This window comes from Athene cunicularia (assembly GCF_003259725.1).
Source record: "Athene cunicularia isolate RWA chromosome 6 unlocalized genomic scaffold, athCun1 chr6_part1, whole genome shotgun sequence".
In the NCBI taxonomy this organism is placed as follows: Eukaryota; Metazoa; Chordata; class Aves; order Strigiformes; family Strigidae; genus Athene; species Athene cunicularia.
In genome coordinates this window covers 8,375,159-8,397,431 of record NW_020799105.1, presented here as the reverse complement: position 1 = coordinate 8,397,431, position 22,273 = coordinate 8,375,159, and the positions used below count along the sequence as shown (strand labels likewise).

At 37.5% G+C, this 22,273-nt stretch overlaps 1 protein-coding gene across 1 annotated transcript in view; it reads left to right on the top strand.

The window, feature by feature from the left end:
- Positions 1-22,273, top strand: part of PLCE1 (phospholipase C epsilon 1) — a 155,656-nt gene that overhangs the window by 122,455 nt on the left and 10,928 nt on the right. The window contains exons 13-26 of the mRNA XM_026851074.1: positions 3,049-3,171; positions 3,267-3,403; positions 4,341-4,579; positions 5,585-5,646; positions 5,740-5,905; positions 7,510-7,617; positions 8,041-8,157; positions 8,240-8,398; positions 9,694-9,817; positions 13,886-14,010; positions 14,705-14,822; positions 18,988-19,119; positions 20,281-20,571; positions 21,718-21,881. Of these exons, the coding sequence (XP_026706875.1) occupies positions 3,049-3,171; positions 3,267-3,403; positions 4,341-4,579; positions 5,585-5,646; positions 5,740-5,905; positions 7,510-7,617; positions 8,041-8,157; positions 8,240-8,398; positions 9,694-9,817; positions 13,886-14,010; positions 14,705-14,822; positions 18,988-19,119; positions 20,281-20,571; positions 21,718-21,881 (2,065 nt within the window). The remainder of the gene's footprint in view (positions 1-3,048; positions 3,172-3,266; positions 3,404-4,340; positions 4,580-5,584; positions 5,647-5,739; positions 5,906-7,509; positions 7,618-8,040; positions 8,158-8,239; positions 8,399-9,693; positions 9,818-13,885; positions 14,011-14,704; positions 14,823-18,987; positions 19,120-20,280; positions 20,572-21,717; positions 21,882-22,273) is intronic.

The window sequence follows — 22,273 nt, the reverse complement described above, 5'->3', positions numbered from 1 at the left end:
GTGTGGACACTTTACATGTGCCTCAACTGTGATTAATAAGTCTAAGCTATCAAATAGTTGGCACTCTGGTTTGCTGCAAAGTCCTGCAATCACCCTATATGCATTTTAATTCACTCTTGGGATCTCTTTTACAGTAAACCAGCTGGTTGCCTCCAAAATGGAATTTAGGTGCAGTTCTGGGAATATTTGCTCCAGAGAGTTCTGTAATTTGATAGTTTGGATGGTGAGCTTAGTATTAAATTATCCTCTATATAATGTCTTGTAGGACACACTCCCAGCAAGGATTGTACCTTCAGACAATCCACCCACAGTTGTGGTGTGTCCTGTTGCCTGGTGTTACATTAAATGAATGGCAGTCTGTCAGGCAGTAACATATGCCACGGTTTATTTCAGCCACTTCAGATAGAACACACACAAAAATGAAAATGATATCTTAGAGACAGACAAGCACCATGGGGTACCAAACCAGACCTGAGCCAGTTGCTGGGCAGTACAGAGCAATGTGAACTTGAGTCTTTCTGCCCCACTCAGGGAAAGTGGCAAGATGGATGCCTTTAGCAGTAGAAATATAACTGATGGAGGAGCAGACTGGGGCAGTGGTCTACAAGCCATGGTATGTATAGTCTGCAAGCAGCGCAATAATCTTTCTAGAAGCTGCTGTCCCTAACAGCAGTGATACACAAGCAGGGTAAGTTTGGGAACCCACATAGGCTGAACACAGACTTCTTTTGTTTCTTTTTGCTCCATTTTTGTTGTTAAATCTGCAGTCTCATAAAAATCAAGTTATATACTTATTTATACCAACCAGTTTTGTCAGTAGCATCATAAATTAAGATAAAATGAAGTATCCATTTTACAAAGTAACAGAAAGTTGGAATGACCTAGATAATGAAATAACCTGGAAAATACAGGATCCACTGGGAGTGCTTGTATACATTTATATGGCTCTGCACAAATTAGAGCCAAAAGCGTTTATTAATTCAGATTAGTATCTGGATTTAGACTCAGACACTGACAAGGCATCATAGTTGGAGGCAGTGTTGGACATGAGCTGGTTGTGCATGATGCCTCACAGTAAACCAGAGTTTAGGAGAGCGGGAAGCAGAGGGTCTCACCAGGCTGTGCAGAAGCCTTTGGAGCACAGAAAACTGAGCTGGTAACTCTCATTACCTGTATACAGGTATAATCCAGACTGGTACTAATTACAGCTGTGGTTGTGGTGGTAATGGGGTTTCGTGGGGTTTATTTATTACCCATGGAATGATTGTGGAAGGTACTCTTTAGTGATCAGATCTGGTGAAATGCTGAGCGTTATCATCTGCTGCTGGTCTTCTGTTCAGTACTCTACAGTTCCAGTCTGTTTTCTGGAGTCAAGAGACTTTCCTCGTCATGGTTTATTTTTCTTGTCTGCTAAAAATGTTAGAAATTATTTTAGCCTAAAAGTTACATACAGTGTGTTACTTGTCGTAGTGATGTCAGACAAATTTGAACATTATCAACTAAAGTAGATGGTATTTTTTTGTACTTTTAAATCACATTCTGTTTTCAATTGCATGCATCCATCCTAGGCCAGGAGTGGATTGAAGAATCTGACCTAGCATATTTATATAAAAAGTCATCTGCTTGCAAGTGTCTTTAGGAACACTGGAAAAGCTGTTCCTGTTTTTCCATCACAGCTGTTGGAACTATTTGTACTGAACCTAATGGCAGAAGCCATAGATTAATGGGTTTGTAGACTTCAACATTGCAGAGCAATAAAGTCTGACACAGAGTCACCTAGCCTGATATTTTGAAACAAAATGGAGTTAGTTATGGTTTAACTTCTGAAGTTAGTTATGGTTTAAACTAGACAATTCTTATATTTGTGCTGGCTGCTTAGATCCCTCCCTTTTCAGGATGCTGGTGCTGGCGGATCCTATTCCTGCAGTGTGTGTTTAGGCCCAGGAAGGGCCTCATGAGCTCAGTCTGTTATTGCAAATTAGTACATGAAATTCACTTGTTCATACTGCTCAAGGGATAGTTCAAGTTAGGGCCTAACTACAGCTACTAGTGTAAATCCTGTAGTAGCCTAAAGATTTTGGGATGTGGCTTTTGGAAATGTACTGGCTGTGCTTCAAAAACTTTGTTCAGCTGCACAACTTAGGTTAACAATTGCAGTTATAAAGAAATTGGCCGGACTTGGCATTACTCAAATCAACTACACTAATTAGCACCAAATAGTCAGTTGTTTCTATGATCATTTTCTGCCTTTGCTCTCAATAAATTCTACTCGGCTTTCCTTCCTTCAGCCCTCAAAGCTGAAAGGAGAAAATCATTAGAACCTCATTTCTAGAAGGAGATGGCCTCCAGAGGCTGTTGTCCAAGCCTAAAAGAAGAGGAGGACTGTAGCTTGATCTGTCTTTGAGATATCTGATGAGAAATCCTGACTGTTCATGGGGAGTGTCCAGGAACCCATGGGTTGAGAAACAGTGAGGTTTGAGTGCCAGGAAAGGGGAAACATAATGCTTCTTAAAATTGCACCTTTAATGCTCCCAGATATAAGAAACCCCACGTACATAAGGAAAATATTTGTTTTTCTTGCATATCCAGTCAGAATATTACTATCTTATTTTGACAGTGCAGAGCTTTAAGGAATTCTACATCCATGTTTTATTTTTCCCTTAGCAAATCTTCAATGAACCTCATAAACAGCCTGTGCTACAATGCTACTGGCATTGTTTTCTTTAAAGGGAAAATGAGAATGCTTTCATTTGTGCTGTTTTCATCAGGCTCTTTTGTGCACGGAAGAGTTTTAAATAGTGTATGTATATGTTATTATTCTGTCAAAGTCTGCAGTTGTCTTGAAGGAAAAAAAATAGCTGCTGTAAAACAAGAAAGTACAAACTGTTATTATGCATCTTAAAAAATACTGCTTTATTTGCTTCTTCCAGATAATGGTAATAAATGCATTAAGGAGAGCACAAATAAAGTGTTAATGAAGTAATGCATAATATTTCAATATGTAGAAATGTAAGGTGACCAAACTACAGCAGCCTCTTTCTGCTTTAGCACATGGAGCAGCAGTAGCTGGCATGGCCGCGTTAAAGGAGGAATGAAGGGGTTTCAGAACTTTATGGTGTCTGACAGTAACATGACTTTTGTGGAATTTGTAGAGCTCTTCAAGTCTTTCAGGTAAAATATTTTTATTATGTACTGATTTTATTCATCCAATGAGATTATCCAGTTTATAAAAGAGCAAAAATTGAACTTTTCAACTCTTTTTGCAGTGTCCGTAGCCGCAAGGATCTGAAAGACCTTTTTGATGTCTATGCTGTGCCTTGCAATCGATCTGGTTTAGAGCCTGCTCCACTTTACACTAATTTGAAGATTGATGAAAATAGCAGTGGATTCCAGCCAGATTTAGGTATGTTAAAGAGGAAAATACAGCTGTTACACTGCTGAACAGCTTCAGTTACTGATCTTAGGAAAAAGTGTCTGAGTCTCATAAAGAGCTATCCATTATAAGTAGAGGATTGCTGCGGAACCTCCACCAATACCTAGTTAGCAGGATGTAAGACAGGTTCTTTGTTCAGAAATGAAGGAGTGGAAAAGTATTTACATTATCTAGATACATTTGTAACCAGAATAGCAGAGGCATAAAACTTGTTGCTGAGCAGATAGGCCCAACACAGGGACCTGTATCTGGTTTCAGGAGCTCTGGAAGGGCTAAAACACTGAGAAAATGTAGGGAGGAGGAATGAGGAGGCTGTGCCCTGTTTCTTATTTGGTTGTTTTTTTCCTATCTGGTTCCTTAGTAGATCTGCTTTATGTGTGACAAGGGGGAAGGAAACCTTTGTCCCCCTTCACATTCCCGTTAGCATAATCTATGTCTGGAGCTTTGTCCACATGTAAAGAAAACATTCCTTCTGCCGAGCAGCCTGTGGGGAGGGTGCAGTACAATTATTGTATGGACTGGAAGAAAATAAGCAGTGATTGCACAGGAAGGGAAGGGGTTGTACACAGTGGAGGAAGGGCTTTGAGGCTGTATGTGGCGGTGAGAGGAATCAGGAGGGTCAGTGACTGGTGACAGTGTGTGAGAAGCTGCGAACCCATGTTAAAGGTTCCAGGATTTTTTTAATAGTAATCAAACACTTAGACTCTGCTCCCACTGTTTCCATACATGCTTAATACTCTTTCTTTCATTAGTTAATAGAAACAAGATGATTTTGTTCTAATGTACTGTGTCAGTGCTAAAATATTCAGATATTTATCTGTATTATATATTACATTATATTCCATACAGTATATATAATACATGTAATTCTATAATTTATATTTATATTTCCTTTTTTTCTTTCAAGATTTGTTGACTAGGAATGTTTCAGACCTTGGTTTGTTCATTAAGAGCAGGCAGCAACTATCAGACAACCAGAGACAAATATCTGATGCTATTGCTGCTGCCAGTATAGTAACCAATGGTACTGGAGTTGAAAGCACATCGCTGGGAATATTTGGAGTGGGAATCCAGCAGCTAAATGACTTTCTAGTGAATTGCCAAGGAGAACACTGCACCTATGATGAAATCCTCAGTATTATCCAGGTCTGTAATACAAACATCTTGCAATTCCTTTTACTTGAACTCTTGTTACTTCTGTTTTCCCTGCTAGCATTGTCTGCCTAGTAGTCAGAATAGCATATCTGTGTGGATATCTCCTTTCACACTGGTTCACTTGAATTTAAAATTTATTAGTGTGTTTATTCTGGGATATAAAATTGTGCAGATGTCCATAAATATGTCCATAAAAACAAAAAAAAATCATGCAAATAAACAGTTTTATTTGCTATGTGTGCTTTATCCAGAATGTCACCACTTAGGGAAAAGTATTCATGACAGTGTGTTGTTTTCTTTTTGTCTGTGACCATCTTTGATAGAGCTTAACCCTAATTTGGAACTTTAAAAACCCACCTTTTCCACATATTTTTATTTTATTGTAAAAAGTTTTGCAGAGCAAACATGGACGTTTTATTCCATTATGTACAATGGCTGAAGTAATTAAGAAAGTATGTAGAAAATTTTGAATTCTTCCAAGTATGCAGTAATTTATATACTCCAAAATTAAGCCCCCACTTAGCATTTATCAAAGGCTAAAAACTGTATATTTCAACTATCAACATGTAATACAAAATTGCAAAGTTTAACAGACAGAAATTCTAAAGAAACATCAAGTTAGCATACCACAAGTCTCTTTAATTTGTGATGGTGGTGGTACGTTTAAGCACAACAGATAGGAGAAGGATGTGTGATTATATATCCTTTTTAATTTCAACTTAAGTGCTGACTGTGCTTTGAACATGGGGTTGGATTAGATGATCTCCCAACATCCTTTTCCACCTGACTGATCCTGTGAAATATTATGTAATTATGACTTTAGTATGCTTGTTTATTGATTTGTAAAACAATAATACTGCAGGCACCTAATTAAAAAGACTGGTTTTACATGCTAGCTGGTTAGCTCAGTGAGCAGACTACACTATGAAAATATGAAGAAGCTGTATTTCTAAGAATTATTATTATATATCTCTTTAAATTTCTTCCTCTTTGTAGAAATTTGAACCCAGTGTCAATATGTGCCAGCAGGGGCTGCTATCTTTTGAAGGATTTGCAAGGTAATTACTTCTGTGTTAGTTTACTGATGTTTGTATGACAGTCACAAAATAATCAGCACAGCATAAAATTTTCTCACATCTTTTCACCTCTAGATTTTTGATGGATAAAGACAATTTTGCCTCCAAAAACGATGAGTCACAAGAGAACGCTGAGGACTTGCACTTTCCACTGTCATATTACTACATAGAATCTTCACACAATACTTACCTTACAGGCCATCAGCTTAAAGGGGAATCCTCGGTAGAGCTCTACAGCCAGGTATGCAGGATGGGATCATTGTTTAATTTTCAACATGAACTTGTTTGTTTAACTGGCAAGTCACAGAAACATGACCTTTTTTGCTTTGAAAATCTAAATGCTTGCAAAACGTTGGAAAACATGATGTGTGGGAAAGCTGCCTGTAAGCACAGTTGTGCTCAAATGCCTTTTCTAAGGAAAAAAAAATGGGTTTAGTTTGAGATTCATAGCATTTAGACACCAGTCAGTCTGACCCAACCTACTAAAATTAGACTTTCCCACAGGAAAGACTGATGTAATATTTTAGTTCATTCAGATGTCAGAAACACTACTCAAATAATGTGCATTGTACTGCAAAGACAAATCTTAAATGGAAGTGTAACTTCTAAAAACATTACTTCTAGGAATGTTCTAGTTTTAGACTTTATGCCTGGTTGGTGGTGGACAGGAAAAGAACAATTTCTCTCTAGGACTTTTGGTTCTGGGTTTGTTTGTACATACATATTTATATATATGTGTGTGTGTGTATTTACCAAATGCTAGAGAGAGCATCAAACTTCCTGTGAATAGTGTTTCCATTACTCTAAATGTTAATGTTTCACCATTGAGAAGGGCTTATCTGGCATCTCCTGTGCTGCTTTAGCTGTATTTATAAGACAGAGAGGCGAGACTTTGTTAGGAAAGCCCGAATAACATGTTTGCATTGAATAATGCAATTGCAAAGGTTTCTGTAGTAAAACTGTGCAGAGCAATGTGAGTATTATGTTGGTAATAGATAAGAAGTCAGACAGAGCTCAGCTGGCTCCAAAGTTTGTATGATGCAGAAAAGCTTCTTCCTGTCCCTCAAGTAGCTGTCACCAGAAGAGAAGGGGCGCTTTGTTCTGGCTCAGTGTGTCTGGCTCTCACAGAAGTGGTGGTGTGCCAGCTACGGACACAACTGCCTGAAATCTAATTACAGGTTTTGAATAGCAGAAGTAATTTTTTCTTTGTTCTTGAATGTTTCTGCTGGAAATGATTTTCATTGTTGGAATGTTTGTTTTCAGTTAAATATTTAATTGTCATACAGATAACTCTTTCAATGATAAGCATACTAAATATTGATAGCAATAAGCTGTGCTGCCAACAGTTGGGTTATCTTTCCCTTCATCCTTACTCTTTGCTTTCTTCAGTGGTTTTCTAGCAAGTAGGGCTTTCTAAAATAAATAAATGAATAAATAAAAAATAAATGGGTGGATGGTATCAACCTGGAATAAATTGTCATGTTGATTTTTAGCTGCTTTTGGAGGTAGAAATGTGGAAATGTTTTTCTCCCTCAGAACATCAAGCTATACATTAAGAACCATTTTCTGTATGTGTCCTGTAAGACAGAATGAATTTCAAAGCTTTATGGTACTTCTCCTAAGAACATAAATGCTTTCTTAATTTTCCCACTCTTTCTCAGCCTAGGGAGTGCGTTTATCTGGGGACTGTAGCTTCAGTGGGTTATGTTTACTCCACAGAGATTGCTCTTTCCAGCACTTCTGCAGAATGACTGGACTTTCATTTAGCTCAGCAAGGTCTGTTTTCTGTTTTGATGGCATGAGACTGTGGCTTATACATGCTTACACTGTTCAATTGCATTGTAGGTTCTTTTACAAGGCTGCAGAAGTGTAGAATTAGACTGCTGGGATGGCGATGATGGGATGCCTATCATTTATCATGGCCACACTCTTACTACTAAGATCTCTTTCAAGGTATGCTGGTAATTGCATATAGGAACCAAAAATGAGAAGAAAATCAGTAACCTTTTCTCTAATGAAGGAAAAATTCACCTGCTGGAAAAATACAAATCCTAATAGGCTAAATCCTAATGGAACATGAACTATGGACTACATCAGACTCCTCAGTTGTAAACATGATGCTTTTCAAATTAGTTTTTGTAGCATATGTACTTAATTTTCTGTCATTTTATTGTCAACGTAACATAAGTAGCTCTTACCAGTTCTTTTGTAACAAGATGCTGGGTTGATCTGTAGGAGCTTGTTTTTAAAGTAGATTGTGGATTCTTTCTTATTAGAGGGGAAAACGGACGCCTGCCTTTCTCCACTTTCAACTGACAGTAAGTTAACTGAATGCTGCAAAATAATCACATGTTCTTTCAATGACCTTTCTCACAGGAGGTAGTTGAAGCTATTGATCGCAATGCGTTTATTGCCTCTGACATGCCAATTATCATATCAATAGAAAACCACTGTTCATTGCCTCAGCAACGCAAGATGGCTGAAATTTTCAAGGTAAGCCATAAATGGTGGTAAATTATTCTAAGCATGTGCCTTGGCATTTTCCATAATCTGTCACATGTTCTTGATATTTCAGAATGTATTTGGAGATAAATTGGTAACAAAGTTTTTATTTGAGAGTGACTTTTCTGATGATCCCATGCTTCCTTCACCTGGCCAACTGAAAAGAAAAATCCTGCTTAAAAACAAGAAGCTGAAAGCCCATCAAACACCAGTGGATATATTGAAACAAAAGGTAAAGTCCTTCCTTAATAGTAACCAGTGAGACCTAACTTCTGTTAGAAATAATTAATTTGTGTTTGAAGTTTTTTCCATTCCAGTACATACAGCAAGAATAATCTAACGAGTATTCATGCTTGAAAGACTCACAGTGGATTGAAACACTTTCAAATAAGTATACAAGACATATACTATAAATACAGCATACAAACTTTTAGTGTATTTTTAGTTTTATAATACTTCAAATTATTATGATTAGCACCATATGCTCTATGTGATAGTCATAAATGAAGTTTTGCTCTGAGGCTATAATGTTTGCTATTGATGTTTGTTGAGAAATTGTGATATGCACCGAGTATGTGTGTGTATATATATATATATACAGTATATATTAAATTTTAGTACAGTTTTCTTTGTTTCTTTTTTCATATTCAAGCCAGGCAAATACTCTCTTTCTTACTCCCTTTTTGTGGGGACTCTGCTATTCAAGTAGTGCTTATACCTATATAAGAATTTTTTTGTTTTCTAAGTTAGGGCTGCATCTCTGGTAGCGTCACTTTAACAATGTCTATTGTTAGTCAGCAGTTAGATTGAATCCTTGAAAATTAATTGCTTTTACCCAAAATGTAAACATAATTGAATTAGAATGGAATTCTTATATCAGAATAAGTAAATCACACTGACAGTGCCAGTATGTGGACATTCCCACTACACCCCTTGTAGTGATAGGACAATGGTTTTAAACTGAAAGAGGGAAGATTTAGATTAGATGAGGAAGAAATTCTTTACTGTGAGGCTGGTGAGACACTGGCACAGGTTGCCCAGAGGGGCTGTGGCTGCCCCCTCCCTGGCAGTGTTCAAGGCCAGGTTGGACGGGGCTTGGAGCAACCTGGGCTAGTGGAAGGTGTCCCTGCCCATGGCAGGGGGGTTGGAACTAGATGGTCTTTAAGGTCACTTCCAACCCAAACCATTCTGTGATTCTTCATCTTAAAAGAAATATTTTTAAGTGTTTCAAAACCAGCACACCTCAGACTGGAAAAAGGCAGTCTTGCTTTGGATAGTGTGCAAAGTGGACATTTTCTCGTAATTAAGTAGGTTTTGTATCTTTATTTTGTGTTTTTCTAACAATACAAGTTTTCTTTGTATTCAAACCCTTAAGATGGTATTTTACTTTGATCTTAACAATCTTATTTCTCGTTATATGTATTTACTGATTTCTTATAAATAAAATAAGATGCAAACAGTGATGAAAATTCTTTTGCTTTTTAAAAATACTTACCAATAATGTAATAAATGGTTCTGTTGCTGTAGGCTCACCAGCTGGCCCATATGCAAGCACAGGCTAGTAATGGTACTACCAACCCCACGCCTACCAACGAAGAGGAAGAAGATGAAGAGGATGAATACGACTATGACTATGAATCTCTCTCTGATGGTAACAACATTCATTTATTTATTTATTTATTTATTTATTACAGTTCTGCTGTTAGAACTGTAGCAATAAAGTACGTAAACATTCTAGTTCAGGAATGATGTAGGTAAGCTGATCTTACCTTGTGACAGAAAGATGTACTAATGTTCTTGGCGGCACTTTGGTGCAGTAGTCTGTAATACTGTGAAAATAATTTGACTGTGTAGAAGACTTGAGTGTGACTTTAACTCCAACCATTAGATATTTTAAATGTGTAGTGTATGCAAAATTGAAGTCTTTATAAATTATATTATTATGCAAAAATTATTTGGTTCATAGTGTATTCTATCTACATTCACCTGTATTGCCTTTTATAAGGAGTTTAGGCACCAGAAAGCTCAAGGTTCACAGCAGGCTTAGCCCTTGCATCTGTATGATTGCCGTTAAATTGACCTAAGATGCAGATTCTTCAAAGTCCTCCTTGGTTACTGTCCCAGAGGCCCTTGAAGTAACTGTTTTAGTTACACTTTCAGCATCAGTCATTCACTTCATGCATAAATGTAGAGAAGCCACTGAGTCCCTGGCTTGTTCAATAAAGATGACTTTATTAAAGCTTTAGCTACTCGGTGAAAAAATGTCAAGTCATGCCTTACTGACTTGCCTTGTAAGTTCCTGTGCTGTCTATGCTGCAGCTATCCCAGCCTTCAGGAACTGGCAGTTTAGCATAAATCCACCTTTAGGAGCAGTTTATGGATTGGACATAATGATTGGCATGACAGAGATGATAAAAAATTCTGCAGTTACTAACTTCCACTACTTCCTTAGCAATCTGGTTCAGTCAGACACATTTGATTCAACTACAGATGAAGGACAGAATGTGCCACACTGAGGTGGCTGAGCTGAAGGCCTGTATCTTTTTTGGTTTTTGCTTCTCTTGCTGTGGGGCTGGTAGATTCTGTTAGAGCAAACAGCTGGAGTCAGAAACATTTAATCCTCTCAAGTTTTGTCAAAGGACATTTGTCAAAACCCACATGCATTGATTGAACGAGTTGGATCCATCTAAATGGGTTACACGTTATTTTTAATTGGTACTTTTCAGAGAATATATCAAAATAGATCATAGTGTGTTTACCCAATGAGACAGCAGTGATGGTACAAGTGATACCAAGCCCTTTGGATAGTTAAATGTTGTACCATTGTTAAACTCCATAGATGGGTGACAAGACTGATCAAGGGGACAAAAAAGTTACAGATGTGCTTCAGTGTAGCTAAACATAAGGTAATACATTTAGGGCGATGTATTATATTATTTCTATAATTCTAAGCTCAGCAATGGCAGGATCAATGTTGTAGTTTGAACTCAGCTGGTAGCCAGTCACCACACGGCCAGTTGTTTACTTTCCCCACCCCCTGTCCCCAGTGAAATAGGGGAGGGACAAAAGAAGAAATTCGTAGGTTGAATAAAATAAATTTAGTAATAATAGCAAAACCAACATTAACAATAGTAAGTCCAAAACAGGTAAAATGCAACAGTGGCTCACTGAGCAGCCACCAGTACAGAGCCCGTCCCCAGCAGTGATCCCAGCCACGCCAGAAAATCCCACCATGCTGACCTGTAAAATGAAACAGGGGCGTGGGAGAGCATGTGGCCACCTATATACTGAGCATGATGTCACATGATACAGAATGTTCCAATGATCCATCTGGATCTGCCCTCTAGCTGTGTTCCCTCTCAGCCCAATGAAAGTTAACTCTATCCTGGCCAAAACCAGGACAATCAATTCGGGTGATCATGGAATTATTGAAAGTTCTCTGAAGTCCTCAGCTTGGTGTGCAGTGGCGGCTAAAAGATGGGGATCATCAGGAACAGTACTGAAAACAAAACATCTTTTTGTTTCAATATAAAACCTTAATGTACCACAACTTGAGTTCTCTGTCCAGTTTTTGCCTCCATATCTTGAAAAGGTTATGGTGAAGTTAAGGAAGTTAGAGAGAAGGGCAACCAAAAAAGTAAAGGGAGTGTGATGGTGGCCTTGCACAAGTCTGAAAAGGTTGGAATCCTCCAGCTGGTAGAGGACTGAAGGGTGAATTTGAAGCAGGTTTACTAAATCATGTGAAATGCTGAATAAGAGAGGTGCAGGACTGTTGCTCATTAGATCTAGGAGGTACTCAGTAAAACAAGTGGAAGATCGTTCTAACAGGTAAAATAAAGTATTTCTTTGTGCAGCTGGTAGTAAACTTCTAGAATTTCTGCCATGAGGAATTGCAGAGGCAAATGGTATCAAGCAGGTTGAGAAAAAGGATTGGATAATTCATGGACAGCTTATAAGCAAATGTTATGGGTAGAAATGTATGGTCCAACATCCCTAATATTCAGCAGTTGTGGATGTTGAGGAGATACTAGGGAAGTGGACCATCACTAGTGGCTGGATGCTCTCTTAAAACAACATCTCTCATTGCCACTGTGAGAAAGAGAATGCCAAGCTAGATGGGCCGTTGGTCAGATGCAACTGGGCATGTTCTCCAAGGTAAACACTAAACTACTTCATTCATTGAAACTTTAAGTCTAATAAGTACCTTTAAGTTCTAGGTATCATGTTCAGAGAAGATGTAATGCTTGAGTATGCCCTGCAGCACAGAACCTCTTTCCAGTTGGTCTCTTATTTACATCATTTGCTTCTGTATTTAATGATTTTAAAAATAGCCACAAAATTAATGAATGCAGTTCAGGACCTGAAACTGCTTGTGAGATAGCAGTATTATTTATGCTAATATGAAAATTTATGAGTTTGATGTGAGTTTGCTGCCTTCTAGTTGTGTTTTGCTAGGAAGTTGGTCTAACTGCTTACTTAAGAATACTCCTTGTGTGTGACAGGGTGAAGATAGGGTAGATGTAAATTGCTGTTGTTAACCGACTTGCCAGGAAAGTACTGCAAGCTAACTGTAGTCAGTGATGTTTGAGCAATGTTCCAGTTAAGAGAAGGTTTGAGAAATCTGAAGCTAGCAAGAAACATTCATACCTTCCAATATATGAAGCAATCTGTGGCATGATTTACTGCTTTATTACAATTATTATTCTTTGAGATCTTTAATTATGTTAATATTTTGGCAAAACTAATCTAAATAATTGTCTGTAAACTTTCTAAAAGATTTTCAGTTTTATTCTCCCTACTGATACATTAGGTTTGCGTAAGGCTAATAGTTTTACAACTGACACTTAATTTTCATTTCTCTGGCTGTAAATCTTAATTTCCTTTACTCTTATTCCCTCTCTGACTCCATTTCCCTGTAGCTGATGTCCTTAATGCTTCTCCTGCTCCTAACAGCCAGGAAGGTAAAGGCCATTTGGTTGAGCATTTTAACTGCATGAAATGAGCACCGCATCTCCAGCTTGTTAAATGTGACAGTGTGACTATATGGTTTCTACCTCATATTAATAATGCAAGCAGATATTTTATATAGCATTGTTAACTGGTCAGGAACTGCTAGAAGGCTGCATGTGTGACACTGGTTATGCATAAAAAGAATACGGTGAAAACATCAGGAATATCAGGAACGAAACAAAACCATTCCTTTTGTGACAGTTACTGTATTTTGGTCCAGAAAGACCAAATTAGTAGATGTATTATTCTCTGACAAATATGCAGCTTTGAAGAGGAATTTCTATAGATATAAAAAAGATTTGTTCATGGTGAACATAAGGAGAGGAAAGTCAAAGCTTGCTGTAAAGACTTGTACATGTTTGATGTGTTTAATTCTGTTTGGACTTGAGCAATTCTTTGTTGTTCAGGAATATCAGCTGTTTTCAGATGGCAAGCTTAATTCATTAGATGATTTTGTTTTAAGCACCTTTTGAGCACAAAAGGATGGGCTTTAAAAAGAAGTGCAACATATTAACCAAAGCCGAGCATTAATTTTTTTAAGTAGAAAGTTACTACTAAAAGAGAATGCTTTGACCAGTAAATGCATTATTTCGGCATCTGGTTATTCAGATAAGATTCACAGCATTGTCCACAAATACTCTTAATTCAATTTAAATCTCTAGTTGAAATTGTTTGGCTTTATGTTTATTAAAATCCCATTAATTTTTAGATAACATTCTTGAAGACCGACCTGAGAATAAATTATCAAGTGATAAACTGCAGTTTGAATATAATGAAGAGACTGCCAAACGAATAAAGAAGTCTGATTGTGCTACTTACAATAATAAAGGAAAGGTAGTTCTGCTTTTTCCCCCTTTCTTCTCAGCCACACTTTGATATATAACCAGATTCAAAAGGATTTGGGCAGTTTAGGTAACTGAGACATCAAATGACAAATGCATTTTAATGAAGACAAATAGTAGACAGCATGGAAATGCAGCAGAGAGAGTAGATTAAATAGAACAAATGCTCAACATACTGTTTAAGAAAAGTCCTCAGAGGTTATTGTATATACAGGCTGTTTGGCTGAAAATTTTATCTGTCATTACTCTCAATGAAAGACTTCATTGAAGCTAGATCCAGAAGTCTGTTTAGATATCCAATTGCCATTAACATCAATGAAACTGAAGATTTCATCTGAATCTTCTGCATCTTTGTGCATCTAAATAACTTTAAAATACTACACTGTGACATCAAATAGCCACATTACCTTTTACTAAGACATCTGACAACTGAACCAATGCATTGCTGTTTAGTAAATTGTAGTTTCTCCTGAACATGATTGTTTGTGATCTAAATGTAGAACTGACTCTGAGGCCTTTATGCTACTGCAGTACTAGTGACCGGTATTGATTCATAAACCTGCACACAAAGATGTGTTGGTGAAGACAGCAAACCATACAGGAAGAATGAGATAAAGACCTAAGTAAGATATGCGAGAGTACTTTCAGTAATTTTATTATTATATGTTCTTGGAATTGTCACCTAGGTTTATGACATGGAGCTGGGTGAAGAATTCTATCTTCCACAAAATAAAAAGGAAAGCAGACAGATAGCCCCAGAGCTATCAGATCTTGTAATTTACTGTCAAGCTGTAAAGTTCCCCGGTAAGTACACTGCCATGTTTTACTGCTTTAAGCTTTCTGATTCTTGGAGACATTATGTTTATGTTTTGAATTAGTTAGTACAAGCATTTTCAAATTGAAGCAGTCAAGGAGCTTTTTTCTTGATGATTTGGTAGTCTACATAATAATAGTTCCTGGCTGAGAAGTAGTATTCATAAATTATGTGAAGACATATTGTTTGCTGTATTACAATGTTTACAAAAGTGAAATTTGCCAGTCTCCACAACTTAGACAACTGCTTCACTGCCAAATGACAGACAGCAGAAAGCTTTATCTTAAGAGCTCTGAGTTTCCATGTAAGGACCTACTGAATTAGGAAGGAAAATATTTGTAAAACCTTGCAGGAAGAACTTGTCACATTTCTTTAAGCAACCTTAGTTTAGTGTGTTTCACCTTTGTCTGCAGCTGCATCTTCTGTTCTTTCCTAAGCACATAGGAGGGGAGCCATTTTGGGGGGGGGTAAAGCAGCCGTTCTGTGGGGTGGGTGAATATAACTGATTGCACAATCACACACTCTCTTTATGGAAGGGGTTAAGGAAATAGGAGGATCATCTTTTGTACAGTAGGAAGAATAATGTTTGCAGAGGAAAAGGAGAGGGAGTAACTGAAGAGGAGATCACTGATAGTTACTTCTTCAGTACTGAAACATGAGGTTGAGTATGTTTTGGCTCATACTGTGTACATAAATACTTTTAAATTGAGAATTTATTGTTTATTGATGTCTTTAATGTTTTGAATTAAAAATCTGCTTTTTAATGGAATGGTTCTCTGTGGAAAAGTTAGAAATTCTGCCAAATCATGATCTTATACAAATAGAACTATAATCAGATTAGAGAAGCTAACCAAACATAAAATAGTGTCAAACAGGCAAGATAAACATGCTGAAAAATGGAGAGACATTCTTTTATAACTTTAAGAATTGTAGGTGTCACTTGTAAAAATAATAACTTCTAAAAATTAATATCTGATACTCTTTTTAATGAAATCTGCAATAAGATATCTTTCAAATAAAATATTTTCTTTTAAAGAATGATATTCAAGATTAAACAGAGATAGTTTAAGTTGTTCCAAGCATTTTGACTCACAAAGAAGTTCTGATGTTCAAAGAAAACTTTAAAATATTTCAGTTTTTTATATGTAATTTCAGTTATAAAAGAAATACCTACATTCCTTATCAGATTTCTTCTTCTTGCTTTAAAGGGGACCTGAATAGAACAATTAAGAAAATTAGTTCCTTTCACAGATGAACTCATGAAGCTGTAGAAATTAGTTTTCTAACAAACTGTCTCCTTTTGAGACAAATACTGCCTTCTCTTCAAGATATGTAGACTTCCATGGCCACCATGCTATTGATTGGATTCCTCTGCTTAGCTGGAGGACACAGATGTGGTGCACTGCCATACCCCAATATTGTCCATTAATAATGAGAACAAGGCTGGTAGACCCAGCTCTATTGACCAGGTTCCTAACCGACTCAGAAAATGAAAAAGTTTTGGAAATAGGGCAGAATTCATCTCAGTGGCTGATCAGTGGTGTATATATTTTTTCTCCTGTCTTCATATATTTCTATTCTATGTTTACAGTTGCCTATGTCCCTGAAGGTTAATCATTAATTCATGAATATAAAAAAGGACAAGGACCATTATGTTCACTTACCCTAGCCTACTGAGTAACACAGACTTCCCTAAGTGCTCCCTCGTCAAAACAGTATTTATCATGTGGAGAAAATAACATTTCTTGTTATAAAATCTCTGGTAACAAAGAATCCACCACAGCTCTTGTTGTTTCAGTGTTTTTTGACCCTTACAGTCCTTGCTTAACTTCAATTTCAGTCTCTTGGGTATCATCATACCATTATCTAAGGGGGTGAAGATCTGTTTTTTTGGGTCACCCAGGGTGAGGGCAGTGAAGCATACTTGAGCACAGTACTGCTGTAACCCACTGGCACATGGCTTGTTGCCTTGGTGCTGAGGATCTTTACACAATGAGTAGAGGAAGTTGAATACATGAAAACAGGATCTGCACAATCAAATGCAGAGAGCTGGGAGTCACCTGAGCTAACCAGCATGAAATTCAGTCACCATCTCCATTGTATCAGACTACCCGCCCCTATGGTGTCACTTTTCAGGAAATTAAAGTGAACATAAAAACGGTCTCCCTACATTAAAAAGTACTGTAAATTCTTTTTCAAGGTTTGCAAACCCTCATACTCTCTGGCTGTTGGTCTGAAACACATGGTGAGAAGGTGACAATTAATTTAACCTGTTACTTTAGCATGGTTAGAATACAAGGAGCAGGGAAGTTTGCCATCCTCTGGATTAAATCTAAAAGCAGTAAAGCACTGTGCTTATATCTAACATGAGACATGGGCACTAAAATCGGTAACTCGAAGTTTGGAGCATAGGGGTTGTAGGGAAACACCAAACGTTTACTCTGTCATTCTAGTAGTATGATAGGATCTATGAGCAGAATGGTGAGATCTAAGTTGATCTTGGCTTGTCCAGAGAGTTGGATCAGAATTCCAGATCCTTGCTAAACTCCATTATTTTAGGAATTTATGATTCTATGAATAGGTGATGCTATTGGAGTCAAGTTTAAATTGGAGTGAAAAATGGAGTTTGCCTCTGGGAGGAGGAGTGTCACATGCAAAAGCATGGCTATGGGAAAGACTGAGAGAAAACTCCCAGCTGCATCTTACCCTGTGCCCACCACACTGGGTACAGTTAACCTTGGCATTTTGCATTGCGCTCTGGTGATTTATGAGGTTTGTCTGTTTCCTCAGTGACTGTCTCCACAACAGGATTTTGAAACCTGGATCTTGCCTGCCAAATCCATTTGATCCATTGAAAACTGGGATTAAATAGTGCTGGAAACACAGTGCATGACTCCTCATTCTTCTAGTCAGTTCATATTCCTTGATCTCAACTTCTACCATCTTCTATGGTTTATGTGTATGCTTTGGCCCAGAGAGACAATACGTCTCCAACGCTGAAAACACTTATGTATACCCTAAATTTTACGAACCCAAGCAATTCCACTGAAACTATCAGCATAGCTTTACTAATTACATGTAGACATGCCGTAAAGATTGAGAGCTGAAAATTTACAGCTGTGGACAGACTTCAGTAGAAGAGAGCCCTCTTTGTGATTTGTATTTGTAGTTGACATAGTAGAATTAAATCCAGAACTGTCTTTAGGCAGGTGTGAATTGATGTGAGTTCATGAAGGTTGTTTTGTGAGTCACAGTTCGGCAAAAACCAGTGTACTTGCTTTGTTGTATTTTATATCACAAGAGCATCCCATACATCACTACTGTGGGTGTTATAATAACTATTGTGCATTTTGACTTTAATTTTGGTCTGCTGTGTTCTCTCTCCAAGTCAACAGAAAGAAACTGACCTTAATGGGGATTGTCTGTTTATTTCACTGGGATATAGGTCATTATTTTAATGATTATTTTGCTAGAATACATATGTTTGAATAATAGCTATACTATAGCTTTCCAGCTTTACTTCTAGTACCTATTGGTCATTAAATACCTAATGGATTTTGCACATCTACCATATTTCCCATCATTGAAATACAAATTCTGAACAGAAGAAGGTAACTCTGAAAGCATCTTGAGGTTAAACTGTTTAACCAACTGCATTTGTACTTTTTCCTTTACATTGTATCTTTAAATCATATTCTTGCATTTATTTAATTATGCAGGAATCCTATCCTAGTGAATTGCATGATTTTTAAAAAAATCATTCTAAGGACAAATACATTGCGACTGTTACTGAAGATTTTTTTAGTATTAATTAGGACCATTTGATAATTTGAGACAGATCCAATAATACCTTCTGCAAGCCAAAAAGTAAGCTGGAGAAAAGTTATATCACAGAGAGAGAACTGTATATTGTATTGCTTCATATAAGTTTTTATATACATTATATATATAAACACAGATAATATATACATATATGAAGGCATGTATGTATGTAAAGATGTTAATATTAAATTATGGAGAAAAATACACTGCTTGCCCTGTGTACTGTATAACAGGAGTATTCATGCCTTCAAAAATAATGTAAAATATGATGGAAAATGTCATGCCCTCTTGGTCATGTTTTTTGGCTCATTTATTTTACATTTATGGGAACAGGCTTGTCAACTCTAAACCCATCTGGCTCTAGCAGAGGAAAAGAAAGAAAAAGCAGGAAGTCCATTTTTGGCAACAATCCTGGCAGGCTGAGCCCTGGGGAGTCAGCTACTCTTGCCAAAGCATCTGGAAAAGGTAAAGTTAGCATCTTCTTTCACCAGTCACGTGGAATGAGTCTGTAATCCAACACATATACCAGACCAAGTTGTTAAAGATCAAATACTTTACAATGTGTAAAATGTTGAACTTTGGAATGGTTTTTCGTTAGCGCAGCAGCTATTACAGTAACACTGTTATAACTGAAGTGTTGAGTGTGGAATGTTAAAATAGGATTACTTGGTCAGGAATATGAAGACCCCAATTCATAAACGATTCAAAACTAACATATATTTTACATGATGTATCTTAAAATTTCTATTTTAAAAGGTATGAATGAATATTTTCAAAGTACAAGTGGAAGGCAGAACTGTTGGGCTAGATCCAGAAAAGGATTTTTAGTGTCTGAAGTAGGACTTAGTTGCCTGAAGTAGGACTTAGTTGCCTAAAATTCAGCCAAGTACAAACGTGTAATCATGCAAACTCCTGTATTCCACCTTGGGGCTATTTAGGCTCTGCAGGTGATTCGGTGAGCTTGGAAATTGTATATGAACAGATGTAAACAAATACTAAGAAAGTATAGAAAAGGTTCTGGAACAAGGATGAGACCCAGATCCCCTGCCTTTCAGGTGAATGCCATAAAGTAGAGTTGTGCCTTTTCTTGTACTAATTTTCTGGCTCAAGGAATGTTGCATTTATTTCAGCCCAAGATCACATGTGCAGCAGACAGGGTAGATTCCCTTCTAGAGGCCAGTGTCCTAGAAATGAAGAAGTCTAGTGTATAATTCTAAAGCATAGAAGTATTTTGGTGTCTTTGTCCCCTAACTCTTATGGCCTCTGTAGACTGCCTCTTTGGTGATTTAGCACATGGGTTTCAGTCTTGCCTCCCTTCCTCATGTAGACTGTATGGAAATTTATTCCTTTATTTTATAGAGGCAAATGCCAATTAAGTATTTATTTATGAAAATGGTTGTTAGCATATCTAATCACAGTATCATTTCAATACTTAAACATTATGTTCCCTCTGTGGATTGTTCTTACTGTATAAAGAAGGAATGTGACACACTGAGTAGTGTCGTTTTCCAGGATCATCTTTTTCTACCATAACCAAAGTAAGCACACATACTTCACTAGGCGGCATTGAATTCTTGGAGACTCTGGATCTGAAGCTGTAACTTGAGGGTACTGTTTATTTTCCAGGTCCTTTTGATGTGATGCGGCAGACCTGGGAAGAGCCTTGCTCTCCTTACAACTCCCCAGCTTCTCTCAGTGCTATCATAAGGACGCCCAAGTGCTATCATATCTCCTCCCTGAATGAGAACGCTGCCAAGCGGCTGTGCCGGCGGTACTCTCAGAAGCTGATCCAGCACACCACCTGTCAGCTCCTGAGGACCTACCCTGCTGCTACGCGCATCGACTCCTCAAATCCCCATCCGCTGATCTTCTGGCTCCATGGTGTACAGCTCGTGGCTCTTAACTACCAAACAGATGGTATGGGTACACAAACACACATTTTAATAAATTTTTTTACAATCTTAGAATGGTTTGGATTAGAAGGGACCTTAAAGACTATCTAGTTCCATGGGCAGAGACACCTTGCACCAGACCAGGTTGCTCAGAGCCCCATCCCACCTGGCCTTGAACACTGCCAGGGAGGGGGCAGCCACAACTTCCCTGGGCAACCTGTTCCAGTTCTCACTACCCCCACATTAAAGAATTTCTTCCTTATATCTAATCTAAATCTTCCCTATTTCAGTTTAAAACTGCTACCCCTCATCCTATTGCTACACTCCCTGATAAAGAGTCCCTCCCCATCTTTCCTGTACGCCCCCTTTATGTGTCCTTTTAAGTATTTCACATTTTAAATTTCACATTTTATTAAATGTTCACATTTATTAAAATTTCACATTTTAAATGTGAAATAAGTCCTTAGACTGTGAATTTGTATTTGACATTTGCTTCTACCTGCTATCACAAGGGGATCTACCTGTCTATGCACCCTAGCACAAGCAGGTTTATACCATGACAATCCAACCCCAGGGTTCAGGACTAGCAGATTTCCTGATAGCACAGAAGTGCCTGGACAGCAACACCTTCTGTTTCTGTTTTTATTTTAGTGCTGAAGGTGTTTTTTCCCCCAGTTCAAGTAGCTGTTACCCCTTTCTGATAGTTTCCAGTATAAAAAGGTACTGAACTATTTTTTCACTTAGAAGTGCCACCTTGGATGCTAGTTTAATGTTGAAACATTTTGGAGCCATTTTCTATCCTATCTTGTGTTCCTTCACCTTTTTGATGGGGGACCCATTAGGTCATCTACAAAACTACACAGTAACTGCTTTTTCATTCTGCAGTTCAGGGCAAACACCTAGAAACTTCTCAGAAAACAGGTGTAGGCAAGCCCTAGAGTTGGATAAAGACAACAGGGAAGGATAAAAAAGAATGAACTGTTCTTTTAATTTTGTGTAAATATTAGATAGATTGGATACATAAATTACAGCTATCTCTGAAAACCAGGAATTAATTGATAGTACACAGCTACAACAAGAAAGATACTTAAAACATGTCTTTGTCTTCACTGTAACAGTTTTTCCATTGTACCATTGCTCTTCATCAGTTTTGGCTGCCTTACTTTCACAGATCTTCCTCTGCAACTTAATGCAGCGATGTTTGAGGCTAATGGTGGCTGTGGATATGTTTTGAAACCTCCTGTTCTGTGGGATAAAAATTGTTCAATGTACCAGCAGTTTTGTCCGTTAGAAAGAGATCTTGATAATAAAGAGCCAGCTATATATTCTTTAACAGTAAGTACATTAAAAGGGAATTTCATACAGCCAAACAGATAGAAGTAGACAACATTAAACTATAGTCTTTAACCAGCATTACAGTCACACTTCTGTATGAAAAGATTGAACCCTTAATTGTTGCTTATACTTCTGGAGGTCAGCATAACTAGCAAACTGGAAGGGAAGGGAGCAAATAATTGTCTTTATTTTATTTTACTGTCTGGTTTGCATCCATAGTTACTTTAACTGCTTCCTCCACAGTATTTACCAAAACCCAGTCCTGAAAGCATTTTCCCTGGGACTACACAGCTGTGTAAAATGTGTGCCTGGATGTTTCACACGTTTGTGAACACTTGAGAAGCTACACAGAAAGCCATTATGAAAAACTGTACTGAACCTTAGAAAAATAT